The 25,973-nt window shown below is 47.2% G+C and overlaps 2 protein-coding genes and 1 long non-coding RNA gene across 3 annotated transcripts in view; 1 reads left to right on the plus strand and 2 right to left on the minus strand.

Annotated features, from left to right (window-relative positions):
* CACNG1 (calcium voltage-gated channel auxiliary subunit gamma 1) lies at positions 1-9,843 on the minus strand. Its single transcript, XM_053994774.1, has 4 exons — positions 9,527-9,843; positions 3,908-3,982; positions 1,651-1,788; positions 1-937 (listed from the first exon to the last, which is right to left on the minus strand). Exons 1-4 carry the CDS (start codon positions 9,765-9,767, stop codon positions 711-713), a joined length of 681 nt encoding a protein of 226 aa, XP_053850749.1. The 5' UTR covers positions 9,768-9,843; the 3' UTR covers positions 1-710.
* A 4,109-nt stretch (positions 9,844-13,952) lies between these two features.
* The window catches only part of CACNG4 (calcium voltage-gated channel auxiliary subunit gamma 4), a 43,541-nt gene continuing 31,520 nt past the window's right edge, over positions 13,953-25,973 (minus strand). The window contains exons 2-4 of the mRNA XM_053994897.1: positions 24,563-24,646; positions 19,105-19,245; positions 13,953-18,288 (exon numbers count right to left, since the gene is read on the minus strand). Of these exons, the coding sequence (XP_053850872.1) occupies positions 17,750-18,288; positions 19,105-19,245; positions 24,563-24,646 (764 nt within the window). The 3' untranslated portion in view covers positions 13,953-17,749. The remainder of the gene's footprint in view (positions 18,289-19,104; positions 19,246-24,562; positions 24,647-25,973) is intronic.
* The window catches only part of LOC128816920 (uncharacterized), a 32,330-nt gene continuing 27,283 nt past the window's right edge, over positions 20,927-25,973 (plus strand). Inside the window, exon 1 of the long non-coding RNA XR_008440052.1 lies at positions 20,927-21,120. This is a non-coding gene — a long non-coding RNA (uncharacterized LOC128816920). The remainder of the gene's footprint in view (positions 21,121-25,973) is intronic.

Genomic DNA, 25,973 nt, shown 5'->3' on the forward strand with positions numbered 1-25,973 from the left:
TACTTCTTGGCTTTGCCACTGAAGTTTAAGCAAAACACAAGACTCTGTTTTGTGGGGTTTTATGGTTGATTTAAAAGAATGGAACTGCAGGGTGTAAATTTGGAGGGAGGATTTTTATCCCAATGCTACGCAAAGTTCTGTTTTGTTTTTTATCAAATGTTAACATTTTAATAGAAAGCATAAGGATCTCCAACTTACCCTGGGGGAACAAGCTAACCCTTCTGAGGGAAGGAGTGTGGCATAAATGGGGACGTTGACTCCCCACAGAGTCTCTCTCTGACCAAGTAAGGTATAAAAACCTGATATCCCTCATGGATCTATGCCCAACTGCACCAAACATCTTCCCCATGACAAAGCTGTCTCCTCTGTGGCCCAAGCTGTCTCAGACACACATTTTCCCTCAACTGCATCAGCACAGGGCAACCCCAAATTGGTACGGAGCAGTGCCATTTGCACGCACCCATGGTGGCGTTGACTGGTCTTTCTGCTTTCTTAAAAAAAAGAAAAGAAAGAATCAAAAAAAGAGAGAAAAAAGAAAGGAAAACAAAGAGAGGAAAAGAAAAAGAAAGCAATGATTGCAATCGAACATGCCTTGGTTCAGTAATGACTCACTTGATGGAGAGCACATTGTGTAGTGAGACCCAGACGTTTTAAAAAATACAAATATTTTCAGAACAATTTCTGGATATTTTTCATGGGTGCAGGGAACATCAGTGCTCGGGTTCTGCATCCATGCAGGTCTCCCAGGGGTTCTGGGGGAAGCGGGGCAGCGCGATGAGGAGGAGGGCGATGCCGCAGACGAAGAGCAGCACGAAGGAGGCGCAGGCACAGGCGAAGGACCAGGAGTAACTGTACTTGATCCAGGCTGTCTCCTTGCTGTCAATCATCCTCTTCACGGATTGTCTCATGACTTCAACAGAGATGATGATGCAGAGACCTGAAGGAAGATAGGAGCAGTGGGTTGAATAACCAGCTGTCAATTTTTCATCCCTAATTAACCGCCTCATCTGTTGTTTTGCATACAGGAACTGCAGTGAGATTCACAGGTGAGTCACTGACTTCAGTGTTTGAAGGAACCAGTGCTCAGAGCTGCCAGGAGCTCTGCCATAACTGAGGTCAGCCACTGACTTGTTGAGTGTGATCTTTTAGGCAGTCTTGGATGGGAAATTCAAAGTGGGGGAGGAATAATTGCATTCCCTGGGGATCTTTTTCAGAGGTTGAGGAAGATTTTATATTGAGGTGACAATTTGCACCTCTGTCTTTCGCTCATCGTGGCCTGTCAAAGTATTCCTGGCTCATGTACAAGTGCAGTCTTTGTGTGTTTGGGAGACATTCGTGTATTTTGAGCCTGGATCAGCAGTTTTGTTGGTTTGAATCTTAATAAATGAGATAGAATATTGTGTGTCCCTGGTTCTGACTGGGACTGACAATGAATATATTAGAAGGGAGTGAATATACTTTTAAAGGGGGTTGAAGAAAACACAGACCAGCTGGACGTTCTCACACCACGCAGGGACCTGCAGTCTGTGGCCAGGAAGAAAATGCTTGCAGGGCATTTTTAGAAGTGTCTCTGTCCCTTTGGGATCTCTCTTAAGTTTCTCTGTGTTGTCCTATAAATGAGCACAGAAATGTGAGCAGCCCTGTCCGTACCTGCGAAGGTGTAGAACATGGATGCTGGCTTCAGCAGATAATCCCTCTTCTTCCTGAAGGACAGGAGCACGCAGATCGTCCCGATGATGGCAAAGCCAACGCTGAAGATGGCAATGGCTGCAGCTGAGATGCTGTATTCTGCCAAAGGGAAAAAAAACACCCAAAAATGACACAGTGTGCACATTTTGAGCCCGTTGCCATCAGCTGTGGGATGTTGCAGTAGCTCACTCTGAGAAATACGTGCACCCCTGATGCTAGGGAGAGGTGGCTTTGGTGAATTATTTCCCTCAAGTGAAAATGGGGGCAAGTATTGGCCATGTATCTTTTGAATGTGAAGGGTATAAAAGCAGAGCAGAAGGGGAAAACACTTTCTGAACACACCCTGAGGTAGCCCAGGGCACCTTTGCTCACCAGCCCACCTGTATGGGGCTGCTGGAGCAGCTTTGGCTCTGCCGTGGAAATGTTCTTGCCAAAGCCTTGCTGGGCTCCGTGCTCTCGTCCCTTGCATCACCCCACACTCTGCTCCCAGAGTAAATAGGCAGCTCTCTGCTGCTTTTATTCTGTGCTTTCTGCAGAGCCCTGGCCCGTGCACGGTGCTGCTGCTGTCCCAGTGCACGGAGAGCTGAGTGCTCCGTGGGCCCAGCACACCAATGGGCACAGCAGGCTAGGGGTGAAGTGTTTGCACAGCTCATTTTTTACTCCTTTGCCTTTACAACAGTGATTTCCAGCTCTGTAAAAACCCAGCTTCTTCAGGACACGGGATTAAACCCTCCCCAAAAGTCCTGGTTTTTGTAAGCCCTGTGCTGGACACTTCCCCCAGCCCAGCACTGCTCAGGGCCTGGGTGGAGGGGGAGAGTTGCTAATTGAGTAATTCAGGCCTTCATTTGCATGTTGTGTTCGTTTTCAGATTGGTTTAATGTTTAACACATGTAGCCATGCATGGACATCACAGTGCCTGATGATATTTGCTTTTCAAGCCATTAAAAAAAATATCTCCCAGGCAAAATCATGAAGAATTTTTTTGCCTGTTACTAATTAGCTCCCATCCAAATGAGCTATTTCTGCAAAGGGGAACAGCAGATCACTCTTTGTTCTCACTGCTTTTCATATCACTGTTTTATTATCATTTTTTAAATGTTTCTCTTTTTTCTGTGCTGGAACTGCCTGAAAGTGTTCGTTTCATTGTAAAGTCTTTTGCTGGGCTTAAGATTTTCTTTTTGCCCCAAAGAAAAGAAGTTCTTCCTGTTGGTTTTTTTTTGGGGTTTTTTTGGGTTTTTTTTCCTGAAGAAGAAATTCTTCCTGGTTTTTTTCTGCATTGCCCTGAAGGCATTGGGTGCATTTTGAAGATCAGGTGGCTGGATCAGATAGCAGAGAAGTGAGCAAAAGCAGGTGACTCAGATATATGCTTTTCTGCCTAGTTAAAATTCCTGCCTTTCCTGTCTTAGGAAGCTACTTTTTTAGGAAACCTATCTTCAGGGTTTTCCACCATTACAATTTCCACTAGAAGCAAAGCAGAGTAATACATGCAATGTATCCAATGGCACACATTTTCCACAGTAAATATGTTGTGTTGCAAACTATGAAGGAGTTTGTCCCCAGAGAGAGGATGAGAAAGAGAAAGGACCATGTAAGGGGAGCCCTCAAAATATCTGGACATATTAATGATGTGAAATTTGTCCATGGAAGACAATTTTGCTGTAAACACTGACAGTTCATGTCTTTGCAGGATCCCTGTTCCTTCCATTCATCGATTGCTCTATTTTTTTACGTGACTTTAATATAAAATCAATATGAACCATAAAATTCCTAATGGTCTTCAGAGAGCCTCTGCACTTCTTTTCGGGTCAAGACTCTGCTTGGGGTATGTTTTATTCATTTAGGTTTTATTAATATCTTCCCCTTCAATGGCAAAGGCTGAGTGTCATGGATAGTGCCAATGTTGTAAAGTCATTTTTATCCTGGAAGGACTTTTTGCAATTTTCCTGGGTATTGACATTGTTATATATTTGTGGGACAACTTATGTAAAATCATGTTTATGGGTGTGATCATATATAAAAATAATTGTCCCCAGGAAGCTGGGATTTAACCTTGTCCAGGGCATTTTCCACATTTTTCCCAGCTGATGGTGCTTGTTAGAAATCCTGCATCTTTCACTGAAATCAGCGATGAGCCCTCATTTTGGGGACCCCTTTTCCTTAGATCTCGTGTGCCCATCACTTCATACAACATTAGGAAAATATTCTTTTGGAATTGTACCTTTCTGGGTGGTCACTTCAAATATCTCTGAGGTCTCTCCTGGAGTGAAGTGCTTGAAGTAGGAGCAGTTGTGGTCTGAAAGAGAAAAGAAAATTCAATTTCATGTTCTTGGAAGGCTCTGATAAAATGTAGTAAGACTGAGTTAGCCTTTTATTGATGTACCAAGCTTGCAGTGGTTTTGAGGCTCCCTACCCTTGGTGATACCAAGGAACTGGGTTGGATCTGATTTCCTTGGGAGCAGATGAGGACACCAGACCCAGCACAGACACGGCTGAAGCCCCTCTGATACCTTTTGTATCCCTCTCAGAGCTGATTGCTCTCCTGTTTGAAATATGAATTACAGATGATTTTTCTCTTTCTGTCTTTGGCCATCACTCATTTCTGCCTCTCAGTGTTGCAGCATTTCCTGGGAATGGGCCCTGCCCTGCCCACAGCTGAGCTGGCAGCTCCCTTCCCTCAGCAACCCACACCATCGGGGTGTGGTGACCTTGGAGTGTCCTCACCCACCTTGCCCTTCTGGCTCTTCCCTTCTGCAGCTCACAGATCCTGTGTGGCACTGGGGGGGAGGGTTGCTGCATGCAGGAGGTTTGCTGATCTGGGGGTCCCAGAGATGAGGCTGCTGCAATGCAGCAAAGCACATGGTGTTTTACTAAAATAGGGATGCTAAGAGCTTTTTTTTTTTTTGGCTGTCAGTAAAAAAAGAACAAAGCAAAAAAGACCGAAGCTTTTTGAAGCCCAAGCAGTTGCCCAGGGAAGGGAAGGCTGCATGAGCCAAGGGCAAAGAGGGTATCATGCCAGGCATTATCCAAGTTTGATCAGCCTATTAAGTTAATTTGATAGGACAGCAGAGTTAGATAGAGGGAGCTTTATGAAGTTCCTGTCTCTGGACTGCACATGAGCACAGTGCCAGGTACGGGGTGTTTGTAGGGGGGCGGAGAAGCAAGCAGGGATCAGGACTGTGGGGCAGGGGGGTATGGGGATGAGGGAAGTTGTTAGCTGGGTCTCTCGAGGGCCACAACCCTTTTTGCTCCTCAGCCTGGCGAGGGTCAGCCGGGGCAGCAATGTCACTGCTGCCAGCAGACACAGAGACTTCAGCCCCGGCCCCCGGCGGGACGGGAAGGCTCTGGGGAGAACCTGCTGACTCGGGGCTTTGGCAGCAGCAGGGTAAGGGTGGAGGGTGTTCTTGCTATTTATAACTGATTTAATTGAGGCTTTGGAGGGGTGTGGAGCTGGGAGAACAGTTGCTCACCAGGAATTTGGCTGGAAGGGTGCACTGGTGGGGACATGCTGAGCAGCACCAGCCCCGACCCCGCCGTCCTGCTGAGCTGGGCTGGCTGGGGGGACACACTCAGTACCTGCCCCAGCACCCCTGCAGCACCCAGGGGGCTCCCAGTGGCCCAGGAAACAGAGCCAAGGCTGCCTGAAACACAAAAATAGGGGCCCCTTCCCTTAGGGGCATCTCTTCTGTTAAGTAACCAAGTTAGCACCAGCTTCCAGAAGATGCTGGGAGGAAGCCTGGGAGAAGTTGTGGCCCTCTCCATATCCAGGCTGGGACAGGCTGCTCCAGCACAGGGTGAAGCCTGAGCCAGGCTGGGTGCAGGAGCATGCAGGGACTGCTGTGGGTTTCTGCCTGTGAGCATTTCAGTGGTTCCTTGCAGCATTAATTTCTCAGGCAGAAGATCCCTGTGCTCTACCTGTTGGTTCTTGTGGGTTTTTTTTTCTGTCACGTAAATGCTGGCTGCTGGAGTTGGTGACTCAGGGAGGATTTATTTTCCCTCTCCCAGGAGATAGGTAATTGCAAAGCAGCGTTTTTGGGCCTGTTAGGGGAAGATTCCTTGGAGACACTCTTATCTACTTAAGTTTATAAGCTGACTTTTATTTCATCTGCAGATTCTCCTTGCTGGAGACAAGGTTAATGTTTAGCTCTGGAATCTCCTGACCTACTCTTTATTATCCTTGCAAATCACTGGAAGAAATACATTTGAACTTAACCCTCAGTGACTCTATTTGTGAATTTTGGGCCTCAAAGCAGTGGTTGTGTGCCTCCACCAGCAACTCAGTGGTGGCAGAGGCTGAGCACTGTGTCTGGGACACTATTTTGGGATTGTTTGGTTGAGCTTTTCATGAATTCTCTAAAAATCCTGAACTCAAAGGAGGCCCCCAGGCGTGCAGTACAAAGGTGGGGTGGTGGGAGCACAGCACAGCTCTGTGTCCACTGCAGGGGAACCAAACCAGGCCAGTCCATCCTCCATCCTCATAAACCTTTCAGAGGTGGACTTGTCTGCAGGAGATGGAGCTACCTCTGTCCCTTATGGCCCTTAGCAAAGCTCTGCCAGTGTATGATAAAAGGGGTCATCACACAAGTGGGTTGGTGTTTTTGGAAAATACACTTGTTGTGGGAAAATAGAGCTAGATTTGTTTTGGTGAAATGCTGAATTGTTTTCAGTTTGAAGATGCTCCCATGCTCTCTTGAGCTGGGGATATTTGTTTCAACAAGTGTGTTATTCAGCAGAACTGAGGCACTGCAATGACTCTGGTGCCACCACGAAAAAGAGAAAAGCCCATTTATGTCACAGCACGTTCACCTATCAGGCAGGATTTACACTGGGGCTGATAATGGATGGACGCTGTGTGGCAATCTTCCTTTCTCTCCACCCCAACTGCATTATCTCTGCCACAAGGTCACCCCAGTGTGCTGATGGGACAGTCCAGGGGCTCTGTGGTTGCACAAACTTCAGGGTTGTAATGTGGTTTATCACAGAGTGTCCTCACCCCTCCAAGACACCCCCTCACAGCCTTCCTGCTCCCCTCCCCTCAGATCCATCACTCCTGGATGAAGCCATGGGATGCAGAAGTGCAATCCCACTGAACTGTGGTTGAACCTTGGGGAGCTGCAATCTGGAGACTTTGTGAGGGAAAGAAAGGCTGGAAAGACCATGAGATGATCAGGCCATGCAGAGTTTCAGGTGGCAGCTGTCCCTTGTAAGCATTGGAGTGACAGGCTGGGAAAGGGCTGGAGCCCACCTTGCTCTGGAACCTGAGACGGGCAGAGCACGAGGAGTTTGTGGCAGGGTGGGTGGTTGGAAAATCCTGAGTTTTGTGTGGGGTTTCCACTTGTGATGAGTTTGGGAGACAGGACCTTAGAGGATGTGTTGAGGTGAGGGCTGAGCCGTGGAAGGGGCCAGGCCTTGGGCTCTGACCTGGCTGATGAAGCCTTTGACACACACGGAGTTTTGGAGATGGTCTCTCCAAGCAGTTTCATTTCACACCTGTCTTGCAGGGTGAGTCTCGTGTGACAGGGAACAGAGCCCTGCTGACAGCCCATTTGCTCGAGCACTCCTCCTCTCCCGTTGCCTGTGCTCAGGTTCCTGTATTTACAAGGACCTGTTTAAGCTCTTGAACACCTCTGCTGCTGCCCAGGAGCCACTCTTCAGGACAGCACCAGCACCAGAGTTATGGGCAGTGACACTGAGCTGGCAGTAAAATGCCCCAGTGCCCACTGACCACAGTTAAAAATGTCTCAGTATTAATCTGAATTTGCCTGGTTTTAACAACCATCTCCCTGATCTTTTTATTTGTTACAGCAGGATGCTGAACCCTTTTCAATTTGTCAACGCCCTCGGATGGGTGCTGTAAAATTTTAAACCTCTGCCTAAATCACAGCCCTGCTTTGTGGACTGCGAGTCAAGTCATCCTCCCCACTCTGCACTGTGCTGAGCTCAAAACCTAATAAATAACGTTAATCATGCCATCCATTTCCTCCACAGGGAGTGACTGGTAAATGGTTATTAATTCAGTGATAAATTCTGATGCCTCTTTCCCAGTCCTGGCAGTAATGTCTGGTTATATCTCATGATTTTCAGGAAAAGCAGCGCCTGCATCTGCTCTTTTACTGCGCGTTTGTTCATTCACATTTTCTTGGCTGCTGCAGGTTTCACAGCCCTGGTGTTTCCCTGCCGACATCCCTTCCCAGAAGTGTGAAATCAATCGAGCAGGAGCCGTGCGGCCGCAGCCTCACTCAGCAGCCCCAGCCCCGGGGCTCTTCTCCCCTCCCCTTGCTCCGATCCTTTCCCGGCTAAAGCAGGGATGAAGGTATTTATGTTATAATTGAGGTGCGAATTTCACCCTCTGGAACGTGGTTACGATGCAGGCTGTCATCCGAACTCCTAAATATCTTTAAGAATTGGGTGAACCAGCTCTGGTGTGGGGGGCAGCCCAGCCCCTCCGCAATTCCCAGTTACTCTGTGCCTGGCGGAATGCGGCGCTGGGATGTGATTCAACGTCTGTGCAAGCACATGCTGATGTCTGTCAAAGATAGTGGCTGCTTTCCTGTGCCCTGCCTGCGAATCTGCTTTGTGCAGACAGCTGGATATTTATGAGTTTTATATTTACCCCACGGTCGTGCAGTTTTGCTGTTTATCCACCGATTTCTATTGTTTTTCCTTTTGTGGGAGTTCTCTGTGCGTGGGGGAAGGCGTGCAGCGAGGGATACGTCTCTAGGCACGTAAGTACCTTGCTGAGAGACATTAAGCATATGGATGACACACTCCCAAGTTTGGTTAGAGGCAGATCCACATGCTGAGGCTCAGCTCCTCTCTTCACAACATGTAATTTGGCCAAAGAGATAAAGAATTGCAGTAATACAGGCAATATAGAGTCAGCCCAAGCAGGAAGATTTTTCACAGGAAATTTTCAAATATGTGTTAACATATATTTCATTTCAAGCAGTGAGTCTAACACGAAGGCAATCCTGTTATTTCTGTTCTGGAAAGCATCCAGTACCCTCTAAGCCTTCTAAAAAAGCAGCGTGGCTCAGTCACAGAGGGAGTGTATTAGAGCAAACGGCGCGGATGTTGCTGACTTGGCAATCAGCAAAAACATAATGAGCTCCTTTAACCATGGGAATGGAGCAGCCTTCCCGGAAAGCTGCCGTGCCCACTGCCCTCCCCATCGATTGAACTGGAGGTGGAGACGTGTGTGGGAGCAGGTGCCTCTGGTGAGAGGTGAGGAGGCTCTCTATGTCCTTGAGAAATTGATTCAATCTCCATTTATGACTCTTTTTTTTTCTGGAAGTTGACAAAGCACCCTGCAGGTCCTCTCCCTCCTTGCCCTGAGGAATGGCTGTTATTGGAACAGCTGAGAGATAACCCAGTGCCCACCGTGGATGGGCTGTTCCTCCGGGATTATATGGATCTGGAAATCTTAAAGATCCAGCTGTGTTTGGTGGACCTGTAAATCCTCTCCCTTGCCTGCTGCTGTCAACATGTCTGTAGGACCCTTGGCTGGGGTTCAGCAAGATTCCCTCCATCCCAGTCTCCCTTTTGTGATTCCCACTGTGCCCAATCCTCCTCCCCTTCTCCCCACCACTGTCGCTGCTGCACGGGAGACTCAAATATGGTCACAAACAGACCCAGGCAACAGAGCAAAGCAACCCCAGCAGGAGCTGGCAACGAGGTGTGTGTGTTTGCACACCAACACGAAAACAGCCCAATGCACCCCATCCCAAACTCAGTGCCCGTTTTCCTTCTGCCGCGAGGGACATGGAGCCTGTTTTCCTTTGCCATCTCCTCCAACCTCCTAAGCAAAGCCTGCTGTGAGTCCTGGTGCGTGTTCACGTACCTCCTGGCAGGCTGATGGGCCCACAGCTCTTCTCTTTGGGACCTTGCTCCTGCATGAAAATGCGCTTGGTGCAGAGTCTCCAGAGCCCGAAATGCGCCGCCTCGCAGGCGGTGGTGTTTTCCTCCACGCTGGGGCTGAGCACGGCCCAGTGGTCAGTCACTACGGCCGCGAAGAGCAGCGAGATGCCCACCAGGATCACGGAGAACGTCAGGCGGACCTTCAGGGGTTTGCTCTCGTCCATCTCGCTCCGGACCGGCGCTCCCAGCGGAGCGCGGCGGGGGATTCGCGAGGGCTCCCGAAATCCTGGCGCATCTGAGTGCCTGGAAATGTCAGCCCCGGGCCGCGGGCAGCTGCTGGGCTGTGTCAGGAGGCTCCCGACGCACAGCTCAGCTTTCGGCCCCGTCCCACCCGGCTCGTTTTGGATTCCCACGCCCGGCCGGGCGGGCGCTCGCCGGAGTGGCTGCAGCCGCCGCGCAGGGCCTGAGATCTCTTCACTTGCAGCATGCCCAGAAATAGGCATTAATAGGATGATTAACTTTTCAGCGAGGTTATAAAAACATCTGTGTTTATAACAGTGCTGGGCCTGAGTGCAGACTGATCCTAAACAGCATAATAGCCCTGGAGCCCTGTCACCCCATGCCTGTGGCTCGCAGGAGCTCAGAGGTGGATCTGCCTCCAGAGCCCAGAACTGTGGCAGAGAGTGATAAAATAAGCCAGCTAGTTTATGTCTATTTTATTGTTTATTTTTATCATAGTTATTTTTATTCTAAGCTTTTATTATAATATTTTTTAATTAACCTGAACTGTTCTGAGTTGTTGGGGGCTTTTTGTGGGTTCCAGCTGTCGTTGTTGTTGTTGTTTTGGTTTTTTTGTTGTTAGGTTTTTTGTGGGTTTTGGTTTTTTTTTTTCTTTTTCTTTTTCTAATGCAATACCTCTCAAATACTTGTTTGCTTTCCTATTAACCAGGTTCCCCTTGATGCCTGCAGTAGCTCCAGCAGCCACCCAACACATCCATTCTTTTCTCCAGAAGTGACTTCTCTCTTAAGCCCAGGTTGCTGGAGCTGGGCCAGCCTCTCTCCTTCCCTTTGATATTTCAGCTGATTGTAAAGCCAATTTGATGGTAATGTCAATGCAGAGGCCACTGTGGAGGTGACATTACAATTGTGATGTCAAACTGAGGAGGGTGACAGTACCTGAATGTTAAAAGAATGGTTAAAAAAAATGCCAGTGGAAAGTTGCAAATATCATTGTGTCAAGATAATGTCAGAGCTACTCCAGTCCTGCTTTATTAACACTCCAGTTTGATGTCAAAATAAAGGTGCAGAGGTGTCAGCTCAGGTTGATGAGGACTATGTGGAGCAAGGAATTAAAGTGTAGGGAAAGGGAGAGAAAATAAAGTGTAAATTCAAAAACTTACACTTAAAACTTAGTAAGTAAGTAACTGAAGTAAAATAAAATAAGCAATTGAAATATAAAAATTGAAACATAAAATAAAATAAGTAATTGAAGTATGACTTGGGTTAACATTACTCTGCTTGATGTGTGACAGGGACGGCTTAGACACCCCTGTGGGGCTGAGGGACATGTGGACACCCAGGATGGCATCTGGAGCCCCATTCTTGCTGGGATGCGGGGACTGTGGGCAGGAGTGACGGTACCTGGTGCAAAATTGGAGGGGAAGGGGACCAGGGAGGGCAGTGGGGACATGGAGACAGGGACCAGGGACCACAGGCACATCCATGCTGGGGCTGGCAGAGATATTAGAGGCTTCCATTTAAACCAGAACCAAGCGTGAAAGCAGAAAGACCTAAAGGGAGCAGACTTTAAGCCTGAAAAACACATTAAAGATGTAATGCTTTTTCCCTTGAGGTAGACTCTTGTTAAATTTCACTAGACATCAGCTGATCTCAACTTCAATTCCTTGATGCTACAAACTCCACAGGTGGAGCAGAGGGAAGTGGATGTGCGTTTGCAAATGTGGGCACAAAGTGAGGCTCTGGTTGCTGGAACATCAAGTGCTAATGATCCTGCTTTAGACTAATTACAACCTACAAGGACTGCAGGGGTGGGAACTCATTAATTTTTTTCCCCAGTGTTGGTCTTTGTGCCTCTTCCACTGTTGGCAAGAATCACACTTTTTGTTCTCATTTAGATCCTTCATTCTGGAGAAGTTCTGTGGGTTTGGTTTGGCTTTGAGTTTCCTAATTTCCAGGGAACTGAAGTGAAATCAGAAGTGAATAATTGATCCTTCCCTACTGCTGAGTGGAGCTGGGAGTGTGAACAGGTTTCAGTGAGCCCCAGCATGGGCAGCAGTGGCTTCCCAAGCTCACATTGCTGCAGCTGAGGTGAAACACTCTGTCCAGCCTCCAAAAATGACCTAGAGCTGCCAGCCCATGGGAAATAAATGGGGTTTGTGGGTTATTTGTGAGCATTTGGCAAATGCAGAAACAAAACTGATTTCTGGAGGAGCACAGGACTAAAGCAGAGCCTGCAAGTTTTCTGCACATCCAGAAGACCACGATACCTAATCCTCTGGGAATGGTTCCTGCAGCCTCCCTGTGTCAGCTGGTAAATATTCACATTTAAAAATCGATATCACATGAAATATAAACAAACTATTAATGAGGACCTGTTGGAAAGCAGAGAGGGCTGCAATCAGTTGCACTTCAGCAGCAGTGAGTGAGGGACACAATTCTGTTTCTCTTCTGGAGAAAATGCCAGAGGAGGCATCTGAAGCCCAACTACTGTGTTGGTTTTTTTCCCTGGCAGAGGTGGTGACTTGGCTCTGCTCCCCAGCACTTGCACTCTTCTGTATTTCTTCCAGACCAGCCTCAGCATTTAGCACAAGCAGATTAACCTCACTCTGTGCTTCCCTGCTTGCAGAACAATGCTCTGCAGAAAACCCATCCCAGTCAGAATAACCCAGAGAGGGGGAGGCAGCACCTGCTCTGCTCTCAGCTCAAATAGGAGTTCAGCAAAGAGCTTTCTTCAAACAGGGTCTCCTCAGTACTATTTGGGCTCCCCAGCGTGCACTGCCCCAGTGTGGTGAGACCACTGGGATCGGGGTGGGGTCTGCACAGCCAACACCTGGGAATGCCACCAACGGCACCCTCCGAAAGCTCCCCAATTCTGGGGTGGCAATCATGGAACACAAGAGCTAAATGTGTGAGTTTTGGCTGGCTATTTTATTTTGCAGTAGACTCCCACCCCGCTGTGTGTAGCTGGCCATCCCTGCTGCCCCTGTGAGTGACCCACAGCTCCGAGCTCCCCAAACACCGCGGGCGGTGCCGGCTGTGCCGCTGGGGAAAGCGATCCTGGCTCTGGGGGCACGGCAGCGCCGGCTGAAAGCCGAGCTGGGCTGCAGACAGATGCACAAACTCTCCTTTCCCTTTTAGACACAGGCACTGCCCATGTCTGTTGGTTCTCTCATTCCAAGGAAATGCCACATCCTCTTTTTTCCACTTTCCAAACCTGTCTCTGTTTCCCCCTCCTCAAACATCACTTTTCCCAACACCCCTGTTCACAGCGAGGCAGCCACAGCTCCTGGGGTCACCTTTTACCCATGGACTTGCTCATAAATGTGGGAAAAACCTTTATTTATTTCAGTCAAAGGGAAGCAGCTTTGGGCCTGAGCTTTAAATGGCTTCACTACAGCGTGTCAGAGGCGTTTGAAAAGATGAATCCTCTGCCACCCTCCAGACGTGCCAATTCATCGTGAGCCTGGGAGAGGTGGGCAGAGACAGGCAGCCAGTCCTCATCTTTGGAGACAGTCTGGAGGCTGAGGAACTGGGAGGTGAAGTTGAAAGAAGTATTTGAAGAAGGAATCCTGTCTTTGACTGGGGGATGGCTGGGGCTGTTGGGGTGGGGAGAGGCTGCTCAGCTGCTGACCCGCGTTTGGCACCGCTCGTCCCGCCGGGATTTCGTGGTGCTCATCAGAGCAGGGCTGTGTGGAGCTGCAGCACCTGGGGCCAGGCTTCCTTCAGGCAAGATGGGAAAGATCAGGGAGAGGAGGATGCTCCAGGTGAGTTCATAAGAAAGCTCAAAAACTGGAGGAAAGCTCAGGCTCAGGGAGGCACTTAGAACACACTGGGCTGTTTTCCTCAAGGGTGGTTTACAGTGGCCTCTGGCCACCACAGCAGGCTCAAACTGGCCACTGAGACCCATATGGGACAGGTTTAAGCTGGAAATGAGAAGCTTTTTCTTAATATCCAACCAACTAACCAAAAATAATGTGAAGGTAGCTAATCTTGGAGATTTTGTGGTCTCTGGGACCACAAGAATAATTTTATCTCCTCTGAAATACTGGCACCCAGTAACATGGCCAACTGCAATCAAACAGTGAAAAACGTGAAAAAATAACCTGAAATCTCAGCTCAGAGAATCTGGAAATTAAAAATCTGTATACCTTTCTCCACACAAAACCAAATACATTTAAAATGGTTTATTTAAAAAGTAAGGATTAAGTACATTATACATGGTTGTGATTATACCAGTAGAACTGAAGCACAGTGGAAATAACACTTTAGAACTGCAGACAGAAATGTAGCCTCAAGGGACATGATATATTAGCCCTTGTGGATATGTGATCCATACAGAGAGAAAAAGAAACAGAAAAATAGGTTATTGTTAGATGTCTGGGCAGCTGAAGTGATTTCTCCTTTTACTCCTATTGTGTATGAGAAACAAGGAAGAAAGAGCTCATGGTATACCTGAAATTTTTGTTTCTTGGAAAATCAAATCTGATCCAATAGCATTTATTTATTTATTTATTTAAATTCTGTTGCTACAGTATGTTATATACCAAAAGACTGATTATTGTTAATGATATGGGTTTATGATATCTGCAGGCTTTGCTGGGAAATGGGGCTCATTTGTTCGATGGTGTCCAGGGAAACCAGAGAGATGTGGAAGAACAGATGATTTTTTTAAACTATCACTGAGCGGTTTCAAATCACAATCTAACTCTGTTCAAATAGATCAACCATGGAGCAAGACTGCTCTTGGGCAGGAAAGCTGCAAATTTTTCAGCTTTGTCAGAATCAAAGTTTGTCATGGGAAAGGACGGGGGGGTTGAGTTTTTTTTGTGGTTTTGTTTTTTGTTTGTTTGTTTGTTTTCTGGAATTGTCAAATGAATTTTTTTTTGTTTTGACTTCGGTTGAACAATTTGCTGCACTGCAACTTAACTGCTGAGTTTTCAGTCGCAGCCCTTGTTCCACAGGACAAAACCTCTGGTCCCTGTTATGTCCACACGATTTTGTTCCCTGTCCAGACCCCATGAGCATCTCCTGATCCCTACTCCAGCTCCATTTCTTGAAGGTGCCTGCTGGAGAAGGAGCAGATGCTCCAGCTTGGACCAAAACAGGGCGTCACTCCTGGAGAGCTGCTGGACCCAGCCCTGCCCTGGGGGAGGAGGAGGCTCTGGCAAAGAGCAACATCCCAAAACGCTCAGCAAGACTTTCTTTTTTCTGCCAAAAAATACTGCATGTGCCTCTGCAGGTCTGAGCTGGGCTGAAGAAAAACCTTGGACTTTGGAATCAGATGGGTGGTTTGAAGCACATTCACTGGAGAACGACGACTAAAAGAACAAAACCCACGCGCGGAGCAAACCTCACACTGTCCACTTCCAGTTCAAGGTACATGAGTTTAGAGAAACAGCCTATATCTAACTCCTGGTTTGAAAGGGAATGGTTTTATTCTTAATTACAGTAAACACGGATGAGGACTTAGTTCTAACTATTAGTTTTTTAACACAGTGGGAAACAAATAGTTCTGGGAAATTGCACTTGAAAAATACATTGACTATAATTAGATGAAATTAATTAGCACTTAGTATGACACACTAATGAGACAGAAGGTTGGTTTTTTTTCATTGCAAACTTCTACTTCTATCATAGCTAATCAAAGTATTTTAATATTACGAAGTCTCAAAAAGTAGGAAATAATTTATTGTTTGAAAGCATAAAGATTCTTGTAAAAAAAACCTTTCATCAAGAACTTTAATAATTTTAGAACCCTTTTATGTTGTCCTAGCCGAAAAGTAGGTAAAAAAGTTTTCTTTTCTGCCTCTGTTTGAATTTTTTTAAAAAGCTTGTGTAACATCTTTCTCCATAGTGTGTTGATACAGAAAGTAGCACAACATTTTCTAGTTTTAAATCGTTCCCATCGCTCCATTCGCTTTAGCTCTCAGAGTTCAGAGGTTTGAAAAAAGGATCCCAGCGGAGTTTTAACCTGAATGGAAACTCTTAATGAGCAGGGATGAAGGCTCCAACCCACCCCTGCCAAAATAACGATGTGGCTGTGCCAGGCTGAGGGCCAGGCAGAGCTTAACAGTGACTAGGGGAAGACTCTCGCTTAAAATTGAGAATTGTGTCTTGGTTCTTGCAAGGAGAGAGGCTTGAGTGGGTTTCTCTGGGGGGAGAGGGGGTTCAACTTCCTTTTTGGGATGTTAAGGCAGCTTCTCCAGGATTTCCCTGGAGGACTTGGTTCCAGTAGCTGAAAGCCTCATATCCAAACCACCACTGAGTCTCTGGCCCTGGGGCCATCATAGGATAAATTAAGACTAAAGAGGTTTTAACAGTTTGGCTGAGATCTCCCACTACCAGTGACCCAAACTTTCCAAATTATGGATTTTTTTTCTTGTCACCACTTGTCTAGTGTTCTAGCAGAGATTTTCTGGACAAAGATGATGGGGATATTCAAAGGAATCTACAGGAATTAGATGCTCCTCTCTCACTGCATCTAATTCATCTGAGGGGAATCGGGCACCTCATTCTCATATGGCTTGGTCGAGTGGTCACTAAAATCAGCATGAGTACTATTAAATTAAATTACCTTTGAGTCAGGCCATCGAGCTTTGAGATCCAAGCCTAAGTATAAAAACTGAAAGCAGGAATTTATAAGAAAAGAAAATAATATTTCGGACTCTTTTAGAAACATACAGAAGCAAAGGGTACAAATTAGTTCCCTCCTTACGTGATGCATAGAGTTTGCTGTGGGCTCTCTGCACGTAAGTAGATGCATCATTACAAAATAAATTAAATTAGGTCGAACCACCATTTCCATCTAGAAGCAACTATACCTTGCACCATGCGGCACTTAATTCATAATAAAAAGAGTTTAATAAATATCTCATAAACGGTGAAATTTTTTTCCTTTTTTTTTTTTTTTTTTTTCTTTTTTTTGTTCTGTTTTAAAAAATACAAAGTTGTCATCTGCTCTGTTAACACTCGGCTCCCGTTGCTGTGGGAAGTTTCGCCAGTCCGGGCGCGTTCTCTTCTCGTTGCTCAGAGATCTCCGTTTCCAGTCGCGTTAGTGTTGCACTTGTGAAGCGTAAGGAAATCAGGAGCGCGGTGGCGGGGGAGCGGCGGCTCAGCCCTGCTCCCCGCCGCGCTCGGGGAAGTCTCCAGGGGCTCCTGACAGCACTCAGCACCTTGCCAGATCAGGCACTAGGGCTCGTCAAAATGAGAATTCAAGTTTTCTAAACGTTAGGCAAGAAATGACACTTGCAAATAGGCTCAAGTCCCACCTACTTTAATCTTTTTCCCTTTCTAGGTGTTTCAAGACGCACCCACCCTCTGCTCCTTGGCCTGTGTTGCCCCAAGGGATGCCTTACCCCAGGAATGGGAGACCCCCTTCCCACCCCATCAGAGAGTCTGTAATGCTCAGTACGTGGGTGCTCTATGGTTTCAGTGGCACAGGTCAGTTTTAGAAAGTGTTGCCTTCAAAAATATTTTCTTTTTTTTTTTTTCCTTTTTTCTTTTTTTTTATTTTGAAAGAGGCAAAGCTTACGCCGTGTTGAAGGAAAGTGGCTCACTTGATGAGTAGCTCATTTTCATCCTTGGGCTTGGTTATAAATTATATTTGCAAGTTTGTATTAAGGGATCTCAATATTAGAAAAAAAAAGTACAACAAATTTTCTGTAATCCTTTAAAACACACTGGTGGCCAGTCCTTTGCAATTTCTCTAAGACTGTGTACACACTACAAAAGTGCAGGAACATGAACTGCCTTCATCTTGTGACACCAAGAACGGAAATAAACAAACTCCAAATAGCTTCAAAAAAAGCTACGAGCGTGTAAATATCTTTATGTTGGTCCAGAGGATCTCCACTTGCTACCTCAACACATGCCACAATTAAAGAGGTGAGAGGGTATTTTAACATCGCTCCTGACAGATCCATTCTGTTTGGGCATCTCTTCAAAAAGCACGAGGAAGGAAGGTGCTTCAAACCGGTGTTGTTCTCCTGTTGACCATGTTGACGTGGAGTCCTTCCTTAAATTCCTTCTGGAGGAAGTTGTGGACCTGCAGGAAACTGGCTTCTTGGTCTGCGTTGTAGCTGGCAGCCGTGGTAACCTTCAAAGGCTCCCTGGAAAGGGTGTACATGGAAATTTCGTTCATGGGGATGGTGCCTGCTATCTTCATGCCAACTGGAGAAATGTCCCTGGATGGAGAAGGCTCCGTGGAGCGGGAGCTGGATCTGGATCTCCGCCTCCTGTACCTATAGCTTGGCATCCTGGCATAAGGAGAACTGGAAGAAGTCTTAAGGAATTCCCTCTTGGTCTTAAACCTCAGCTCTTTGTTCTTCTCAATATAAATGTTCACAGCCAGAACACCTATGGTTTCGGCCACAATAAAAGACAAGGCTCCAAAATAAAAAGACCAGCCATAGTTGTAATGGTTCTTTTTGTCCTCGTCTCGCTTGTCACTTGGGTCACCTGCATTGCTCGAGATGTAGACAATGATCCCTATGATATTACTTAGACCTGGAGGAAGAAAAACATAAATCAGTGTTTATGTGGCTGGGGAGGTAAGATTCAAGCCACGTTACTTTCTGGACCTGAATGGTTCTAAGACTGGGACAAGGAAATTTTGTTGCATTTATTTACTCTTACATTTATGTCAAGGACTCATTTATTCTTGAAAAACAACCAATAGATCAACATATGGATCACATGTGCTCACATGGATCCCAAAACACTCAGCAGGACTTTTTCCCATCTCTTCATTGCCACAGTGGAAAAGCAGCAGCTTGTGAGAGCTTGCTAATATTGTGAGTGGGATTCTAACAGCCAGAAGAATGATAAAAATACATTTGGAGCTTAGGGCTATGGCTGTTCACCTTGATCAAAATAAGTTCTCTTCCACCTTGCTGAATTTTCATCTAAATGCTGCATGCTTAATCCAGGCTGCAGGGAGAGCTATGAACAATGGGGCTGACTCTCATCTAGAAACTAGATGTTTCTAGTGTGAAAAACGGGCTCACCTATCGGAGGTTAATGTTTTCTGCCTTCATATTAAAAAAAAAAAGGCCCTAGGTATAAGAGATGCCTGATTCATCTAATGTTTAGTACCTTTTAAATAGTGTAAAACAGGCTTGTTACTGAAATTCACTTCCTTCTGCAGGAAAACCAAAAGCTTTTCTAGAATATACTTATTGTGGGGCTTCAAGAGCATAATTTTGTCTTGAGAAATTTGCCTGGTGTGGTGTTGTTAACGCCCTCAGTCCAGGAAAGGGATGCAGGGAAAGCACTGCTGAAAACAGCAGCACTTCTTAAGAACTCAATTTAAACACAACATACCTGCTGCCACAAAGAGAATCCCAGCACTGAGAATAATGTTGTTTTTGCTGTTGTAAATCCTTCCTGCTCCGACACAGAGTCCTCCCAGCAACAGCAAAATTGTGCTTAGGATGGGGAACACGCTGGAGGCACGGACGATGCCTGCAGGGAGACAGGGAGGAAGGGAAGACAGAGCAATCATTTTGGGTGCCTCCTCCAGTGCAAGTGTGGAGATCAGAGTCTCAAAAGCCCTGGTTTTTTTCCTAAAATTGTTAAGAAGAATGATTTAATAGAACCAGAGAATTGTTAAGGTTGAAAAAGACCTTTAAGATCATCAAATCCAACAGTGAAACCAGCACTTCCACCATGCTTACCACTAAACCATATTCTTGAGTGCCAGCCACATCCACACATTTTTTGAACATACTCAGGGACGCCTGTCCCAGTGCTTCATAACCCTTTCAGCAAATAAATTTTTCCTAATATCTAACTTATTATGTTCTTTATTCCTTTTTGCTAGAATTTGCACTGATTCTGCATTTCTGGGCGTGCTTTTAGGACGACAAAGCCACGAGGTGGCCAGTGTGACACAGACTCTCAACTGAGTGGCTTCAGCCTTTTGAGCTTTCTGCCAGGAAGTCCAGCATTATTGGCATTTTCTGATGCCACCGTGTGCAGAATATTTCTGGCAAAGCATGAGATAAGTGACAGTAAGACCCAGCACCATGCAGGGAGTAGCAGTGAAAAATTCATGAGCTGGCTATGAACCCTACAACGTTTGGGACAGCTGGCGCAGACGAATCTGTTCCATGGTGCACACACAAGGTGAGCAAATTACAGCCCTTGAAGTCAGCAGCATCCACGTTGCCAGCAAGCACAGCTAATAACCCCTTTTTCTTTTGCTGGATATTAAGGACATTGAAACCTTTCAGATTTCTAAAGAAGGAATTTTAACAAGTGTGTCTTAGATGTTTGTGTTTAGTTTCCCGACAGCAAAGTAGTCATTTAAAATTCTGCATGCTTCAGTCCATTCATCAGCATATTAAACCCCCCACAAAAATATTAAAATACCACTTCAAGCCAGCTTTCAAAGTCGGGTCACAACAAGACAGAGCAGCAATCGACTGGGAAGTGGCAGGGAGGGAACAAAAGGACTGAGAAAAAATAAACAAACATGAGAAGAGAGATGTCTGTATTGTAAAAACCAAAGGGGTAAAAGATGGCAGGGGTTCCTGAAAGGCAGAGTGAGGAACCGAGTTTTATTGCTGTAGAGAGAGGATTTATTTTTTGAAGAAGGGGAGATAAGGTGCTGAACACTGCTGTGGAGAATGGGATCACCCTGAAGCTGGGGAAAGGCGAGGGCACGGAGGGCAGCCCTGCCACAGCGAGGGGTGCCAGGCTTGGGGGGATCCCAAGGCGAGGGAGAGTCAGAGGCTGCTGTCACAGCAGCATGGAAGCCCCTCAGCAGACTGGGAGGCCGCGGGCACCCCGGGGCTGAGCGAGCGGAGAGGAGCAAACGCCATCTGGGCCGCTGCGGTGCCGTGAGCGCCGCGGCCTCTCCGGGTGCATCCTCCTGGCTGACGCGCACGGCCAGCGGCGCCCGTTTCCCCGCGAGAAACGGGCAGATGTTCCAGCTGCTGCTTTCTCATTTTGCTGTCGATGGCCGCGGCGTTCCCGACCCAGTGAATCTCTTCCTGACGATTCCCCTGGTAAGTGGTGGCAGAGCTCCCAGTGGCTGCGGGAGGGACGGGGCGGGGGCTCCGCACCGGCATCGCTCCCTGCGCCCCGCACGGCCCCCGCTCCGCCCGGGCCTGCAGGGACGGTGCGGACACAAACCCAAAAAGACAGCGCCTGCCTGGGAAGCTCCTGCCTCTATCGATCTGCAGCAGGGAGAAAAGTCCATCCTTTCCCAAAGTGGCAGCGTCGCTGCACGTGTCCTTCACAGATGGGGCAGTTTCCAGCCGGATCTGAAGCCGGGCCAGGCGGGTGCATTGCTATTCAGACAGCGTCTCGCAGGAGCTGCCAAACCCAACTGATGTGAGTGGCTGTAAGGTTTCTTTCTGCTCAAAGCCTGTTGAGAGGTGAGAGCCTGTTCCCTTGGCCTGGGTGTATCCCCACGTGTGTGGTATGAATTAACAGCACTTTGGCTTTTGGGTCAGTTTTTTTCAGTCAGTTAGAAATTGTTAGATTCAAAGTCAGTCTCTGCTGCTGGACTTTAAGGCACCCCAAATCTCTGTCTGTTTTTGTGCCCTGGCTAAAGGCTTAAAATCGCCTCTGGCCTGCCCTTTCTGGTTATTGTTTCCTGCACTTTATGGTCATGCTATTTATAATGATTTCAGTTAAATCAAAGAGCTTTCCCAAAATGTTTCAGTGATATCATTGGAAGGAACTTGTCAGATGTATCAAATTTAGGGGGAAGGTTGTTTTATTTGTACTAATAATCTTCAGAGATAATTTTTCTATAGTAGGTAATTAATGCAAAGAGAAACAAAACACACAGTGTTCTCTTCCTGAAAAATTCCACAGTATATTTTTTTCTTACAATGTGTACTTTTAGCTCTGAAATTTCAAAGGAAGCTCATAAGGTACCACGTAGGATTACATATGTCTCCTGATACTGGTAATAAAGTGACAGCACATCAAAAAACATTAAGGCAATCTGGTTTTTGCTTTCTCCCTGGCTTTTCTCCCGCCCTTGTTTACCGTCCTGTCGGTTTGCATCGCCTGCTGTGCACCGCTATGTGTGGTGACACCTTCGGTGCAGCCGCGGCGCTGCTCCTCCCCATGGGGCTGCAAGCCCTGCTCGGCTCGGGCTTTTAATCTCCAGAAAGGCAGGAGCCGAGGGAATGGCTTTGAAAAGAGGATGCTGTAACATGCAGGGAGGAAGGGCATGAAAGTGTAGAGATGCCCCTGAAGCAGGGTCCTCCTGCTCAGAGCCCCGACATCCCCAGCGCACAGCGAGGGTGAGATCCCCCTTCTGCAAAGGGAGAGGCGCCCGTGCTTCGTGCGGTGCTGGATGGGAGCAGCTCGGGTTTTGTGTGCTCAGAGGGATGCGGGAGAGGAGGGAAGCAGGAGACAGGGAGGCAGGAGACCGGGGACCAGGGAAGCCGGGCCACGTTTGCCGCTGGGGATGTGGTGGCAGCCCGGGGTCTGTGCTGGCACTGGGACATCTGCTGCTCGCTGGGGCCCTGCTCAGGCATGTGAGGGGGATTTTTTTAAACACACAGATGGGCGTGTGTTGCCACGGGGAAGGTTTCCATAGGAAGGGTTTTGTCTGAGCTCCTCTGCACGGGTCAGCTTGTCCCACACTGTCCTTTGCTTGGTTTTGCAGGGAGCAGCTTGAACATCAAGGGGCAAAATCCAAACTCCTGCCTCTACCCATTCCCTAGACCAGTCTCCCAAAATTAGTCATTTTTGTCACTGATTTCCATGGGGTTTTGAAGCAGGGCTCGATCCTGCTGGCACTACAGTGTTTGCATTTCTCTGAAGCCCGAGTTAATTTGGGGGCTGTGGAAGAGGCTGAGACCCCTCACGCTGCTCTTTCAGGAGCACAAAATACATGTGTGGGTGCCTTTGTCTAAGCCAGGCAGGAAAAAGAAATATTAGTCCCAACATGTCCCTCTGAGAAACTGTGCCAAGAAATTGCCAGAAATAGTGGAGAATGGAGCCAGTAGACTGCAAAAGTGTTGCAGAGGGCAAAAACAGGACGGAAGCTCTCACGTCCCCGTGAAACAGGATGCAAATATTCTCCTGTCTTAGACAATGATTTGGTCCCTATTACATATAGGTATGAGCTCATCTCCTCTGGATTAGACATGTTACCTTCCAGTAATCTCTAAATCAACTCTGTGCATGGGAAACTGCAGTTTTCTTATGAAAGTTAAAGCCACGGAGCCTTTTCTCCGTGCAGACTCTGTGAGTCTCCCTGCTCTGCGGGGGAGACACCGGAGACTGATTTTGCAGAAGACATAAAGGGTTGGACCAACTTGTTTTTAAGATCTGTACTTAGTCATTTTTGCAAACAGCTTTTAGGAATACCTGTCACAAGCACACTTACAAACAATTTACCAGTCTCATAGCTTAACGTGGAGCTGGAGACTATTTTTCCCAATTCTCACTTTTCTCCATATAAAGAAGGCATAATGTGCTTTTATCAAGATGTTACTTAATTCCTCTTTCCTTTTACTAATGATGTTTGTTTCCTAAAGCTGACTTGGCATCAATTTAACATTAGTTCCGAGGCTTTGTATGAAAGATAAATTCAGCTGTGCTCACACTCTGCCTTTGCCTGAGCTCTGAAATCATGTCACCCGGGTGCTATGACTGATCTAAATCGACAAGAGCAAAGAGGAAAAAAACATCTGGGTTTTCTGGTGAGGCAAACTTTTTGGAGATTTTTTTCCTTCTTCATGTCTTAGCAACAAGAAGTTGTTGCCCAGAAGTGAGCAGAAGGGGCAGAGTGGTTCTCTAAGTGGTGTTTCAGGTAATGAATATTGTAATTGAGGAGTTCTCTGCCTTGCCAGCAGTGTTGTTCTCTGCTCCCTGATTTCCCAACACCTTGTGAGCTGCAGTTCCTCTCCCTGGCAAAGGGCACTGCTTTCAGCTTGGCTGCTCAGCTCTTTTGTTCACAAGGAGCAACAAGGCAAGGAGTCCTCTGGGGAAGGGGAATCTAACTCCAACTTGCAGGCTTCATGGTTGGGTTCCAAGACCTGCCATCAGCTGAGAGAATGGTCATGTGGAGGGGATGAAACAACTGCCCTGATTCCAAGCACCAGGTTGGTGGGTGGAATCCCTTCTGGGGGGAATTACATGCCAGCCTGGAGCAGCAGTGGCTGGCTGGCCAGGCAGGGAAGCCACAGCCCCTGTTCATGCTGGGATTTTGCTGTTAGCTGCAGAAATTTCAGCTTCCTTCTTACAGTGCAGTAATTTCACTGCAGGAGGATGTGGCTCACCAGCTGCAAAGGCTGAGGCTTGAGTAAGGGTTAGGTTCAAGCATTTGGTAAAGCTTCCTAATGGGCTGGAAGCCATTCCTCAAACCTGTTTTGTTACACTAACCCTATAAATACTCCCTCTGTAAAATGTCCTTGCTGATCTGGGCATGATAGCGGCAGTTTTCATTTGACATTTTGTCATATGATGTATAGACAATAAGCACCAAAATTGTGAGCATTCCCCTGGCTGAAGGAAACCCTTGGAAAAAATCCTTGAAACCCCATGGCAAGAGGGTTGGAACTAGATGGTCTTTAAGGTCCCTTCCAACACAAACCATTCCTTGATTCAATGACTCTGTGAAGTGGGGTCCCCAAGGGTGGTGATAGTGTCAGCTGCTGCATGAAGTGGACACGTGCCACCACTGGGCTGTGCAGCCCAGTTTGGGCCAGTCTGGCAGTGAGTAAAAGTGGGGTTGCTCTCTGCAGAAGAAAAGCCCAGGGAAGCCCCTGTGGCCACACCTGTGTGTTAGGTATCACTGCTCACTTACGGAGAAGGTACTCTGAGCTGTCGTGGTCGTAGTCGTTGTCTTCAGGGAAGTGGTTGATCCGGAAACAATGTCCTTTGTAGATTCCTAAATGGAAACAAAGCAAACAGAACCCATAAGGAACAGAACCAGGTAAATGTGCTTTATATAACTGGTCAAGAAACCATCTCTAAAGTAATGAATTTTGGGCTGAAGGAAGGGATAGCCAGGATTCCTGGGCTCTTTCCTTCAGCCACTTATATCGTTCTCTTGAGTTTTTTAATCTCTAAGTGCTTCACTTTATCAGCGCTGTGCTTATCTTACAAGCATACTGAGTTTGCAAAGCTTCTTTTTGTTCCCAGAGTGGCTGTCAGGCTGGGTCCCTGCTCCATGGCTGGGGCTCCCAGTGCCAATCTCGCTCCCATCACCCTTCCCATCTCACCCCAGTGAAGTGCCAGTAAATGCTGAATTGTCTCAGGCCTCTTCAATTACTTTCTAGGCTGCAAAAACAAGTCCATAAATCTCTTCCTGCTGCAGTTTAAGCCTGTATGTCCCACTGAAGGTTGGCTCAGCTTTTAATGGCATATTTGTTTAGCTAACTGGGAGCCTGTGCAGTAAAGTCAGAGCATGGTGTGCACTCCTGATCCCTGGAGAGACAACACCAGAGCTGGCCAGACAAACCCCTGGCTCAACTGGACACCTCAGCACTTTGTCCATGTAGGTAAAGCTGTCCATGAGCATTTTGTGCTCTTTCCTGTCACAGTTATCCACAGTCTGAGCTGCAGTTGGGTCGCTGTGGTGCAGGGAGCTACACGGGGAGCTCTCCCCAGAGAGCTTCCTGCAGGAGTGAGCCCTGAGCTGTGATTGTGCCGTGCTGCTTTCATTATTCATTAACCAGCACTCTCCTGCTCGGGAGCACATCACCCAGGCTGAGTTATCCCTGCACAGGAGCCTCGGTGCTTACAGCTCGAGCTGGCAGAAGGATTTAAAACCCATCACTTAATACTACTTTAACAGAAGCACAGCTGCAGTCTGTAGGATATAAATGTGGATTTATTTCACTACCTATTACCAATGATTACAAAAATCTCAAAAGAATTACTAATCCGGAGGATTTAAATTGCACCCTGTGAGTGTCAACTGCAGGTTTGCTACTACAGCGCATTAAATTCTTCCAGTAAATGATGTATCAGCTCTAATTGCAGCAATGGCTCAGGCTTTCTCTGCGCAGCACTTCAAAGGCTGGGAACAAGATGCAAGTGGCTCATGTCACATCTGGAAGTGACACACCTGTCCTGGCTGCCAGGTGGGAGAGCACTTCAGCTGGGCCTGTTCCTGCTGAGCCTGTGTGCCTGTGCATCCTGTGCTGGCCACCACAGGGGCTGCTGCTCGCCACGGCTCTCGGGCAAGGCAATGCAAAACTCAGATTTTAAAG

This window comes from Vidua macroura, chromosome 19, assembly GCF_024509145.1.
Source record: "Vidua macroura isolate BioBank_ID:100142 chromosome 19, ASM2450914v1, whole genome shotgun sequence".
Lineage (NCBI taxonomy): Eukaryota > Metazoa > Chordata > Aves > Passeriformes > Viduidae > Vidua > Vidua macroura.

Bases quoted from the DNA above. Each gene is read 5' to 3' on its own strand.
- CACNG1 (XM_053994774.1), bottom strand. From the start codon at position 9,767: ATGGACGAGAGCAAACCCCTGAAGGTCCGCCTGACGTTCTCCGTGATC. The intron at 3,983-9,526 runs GTACGTGAACAC...TTTCTCTTTCAG, and splicing joins GCCCATCAGCCTGCCAGGAG to ACCACAACTGCTCCTACTTC. The intron at 938-1,650 runs GTACGGACAGGG...ATCTTCCTTCAG, and splicing joins CATGTTCTACACCTTCGCAG to GTCTCTGCATCATCATCTCT.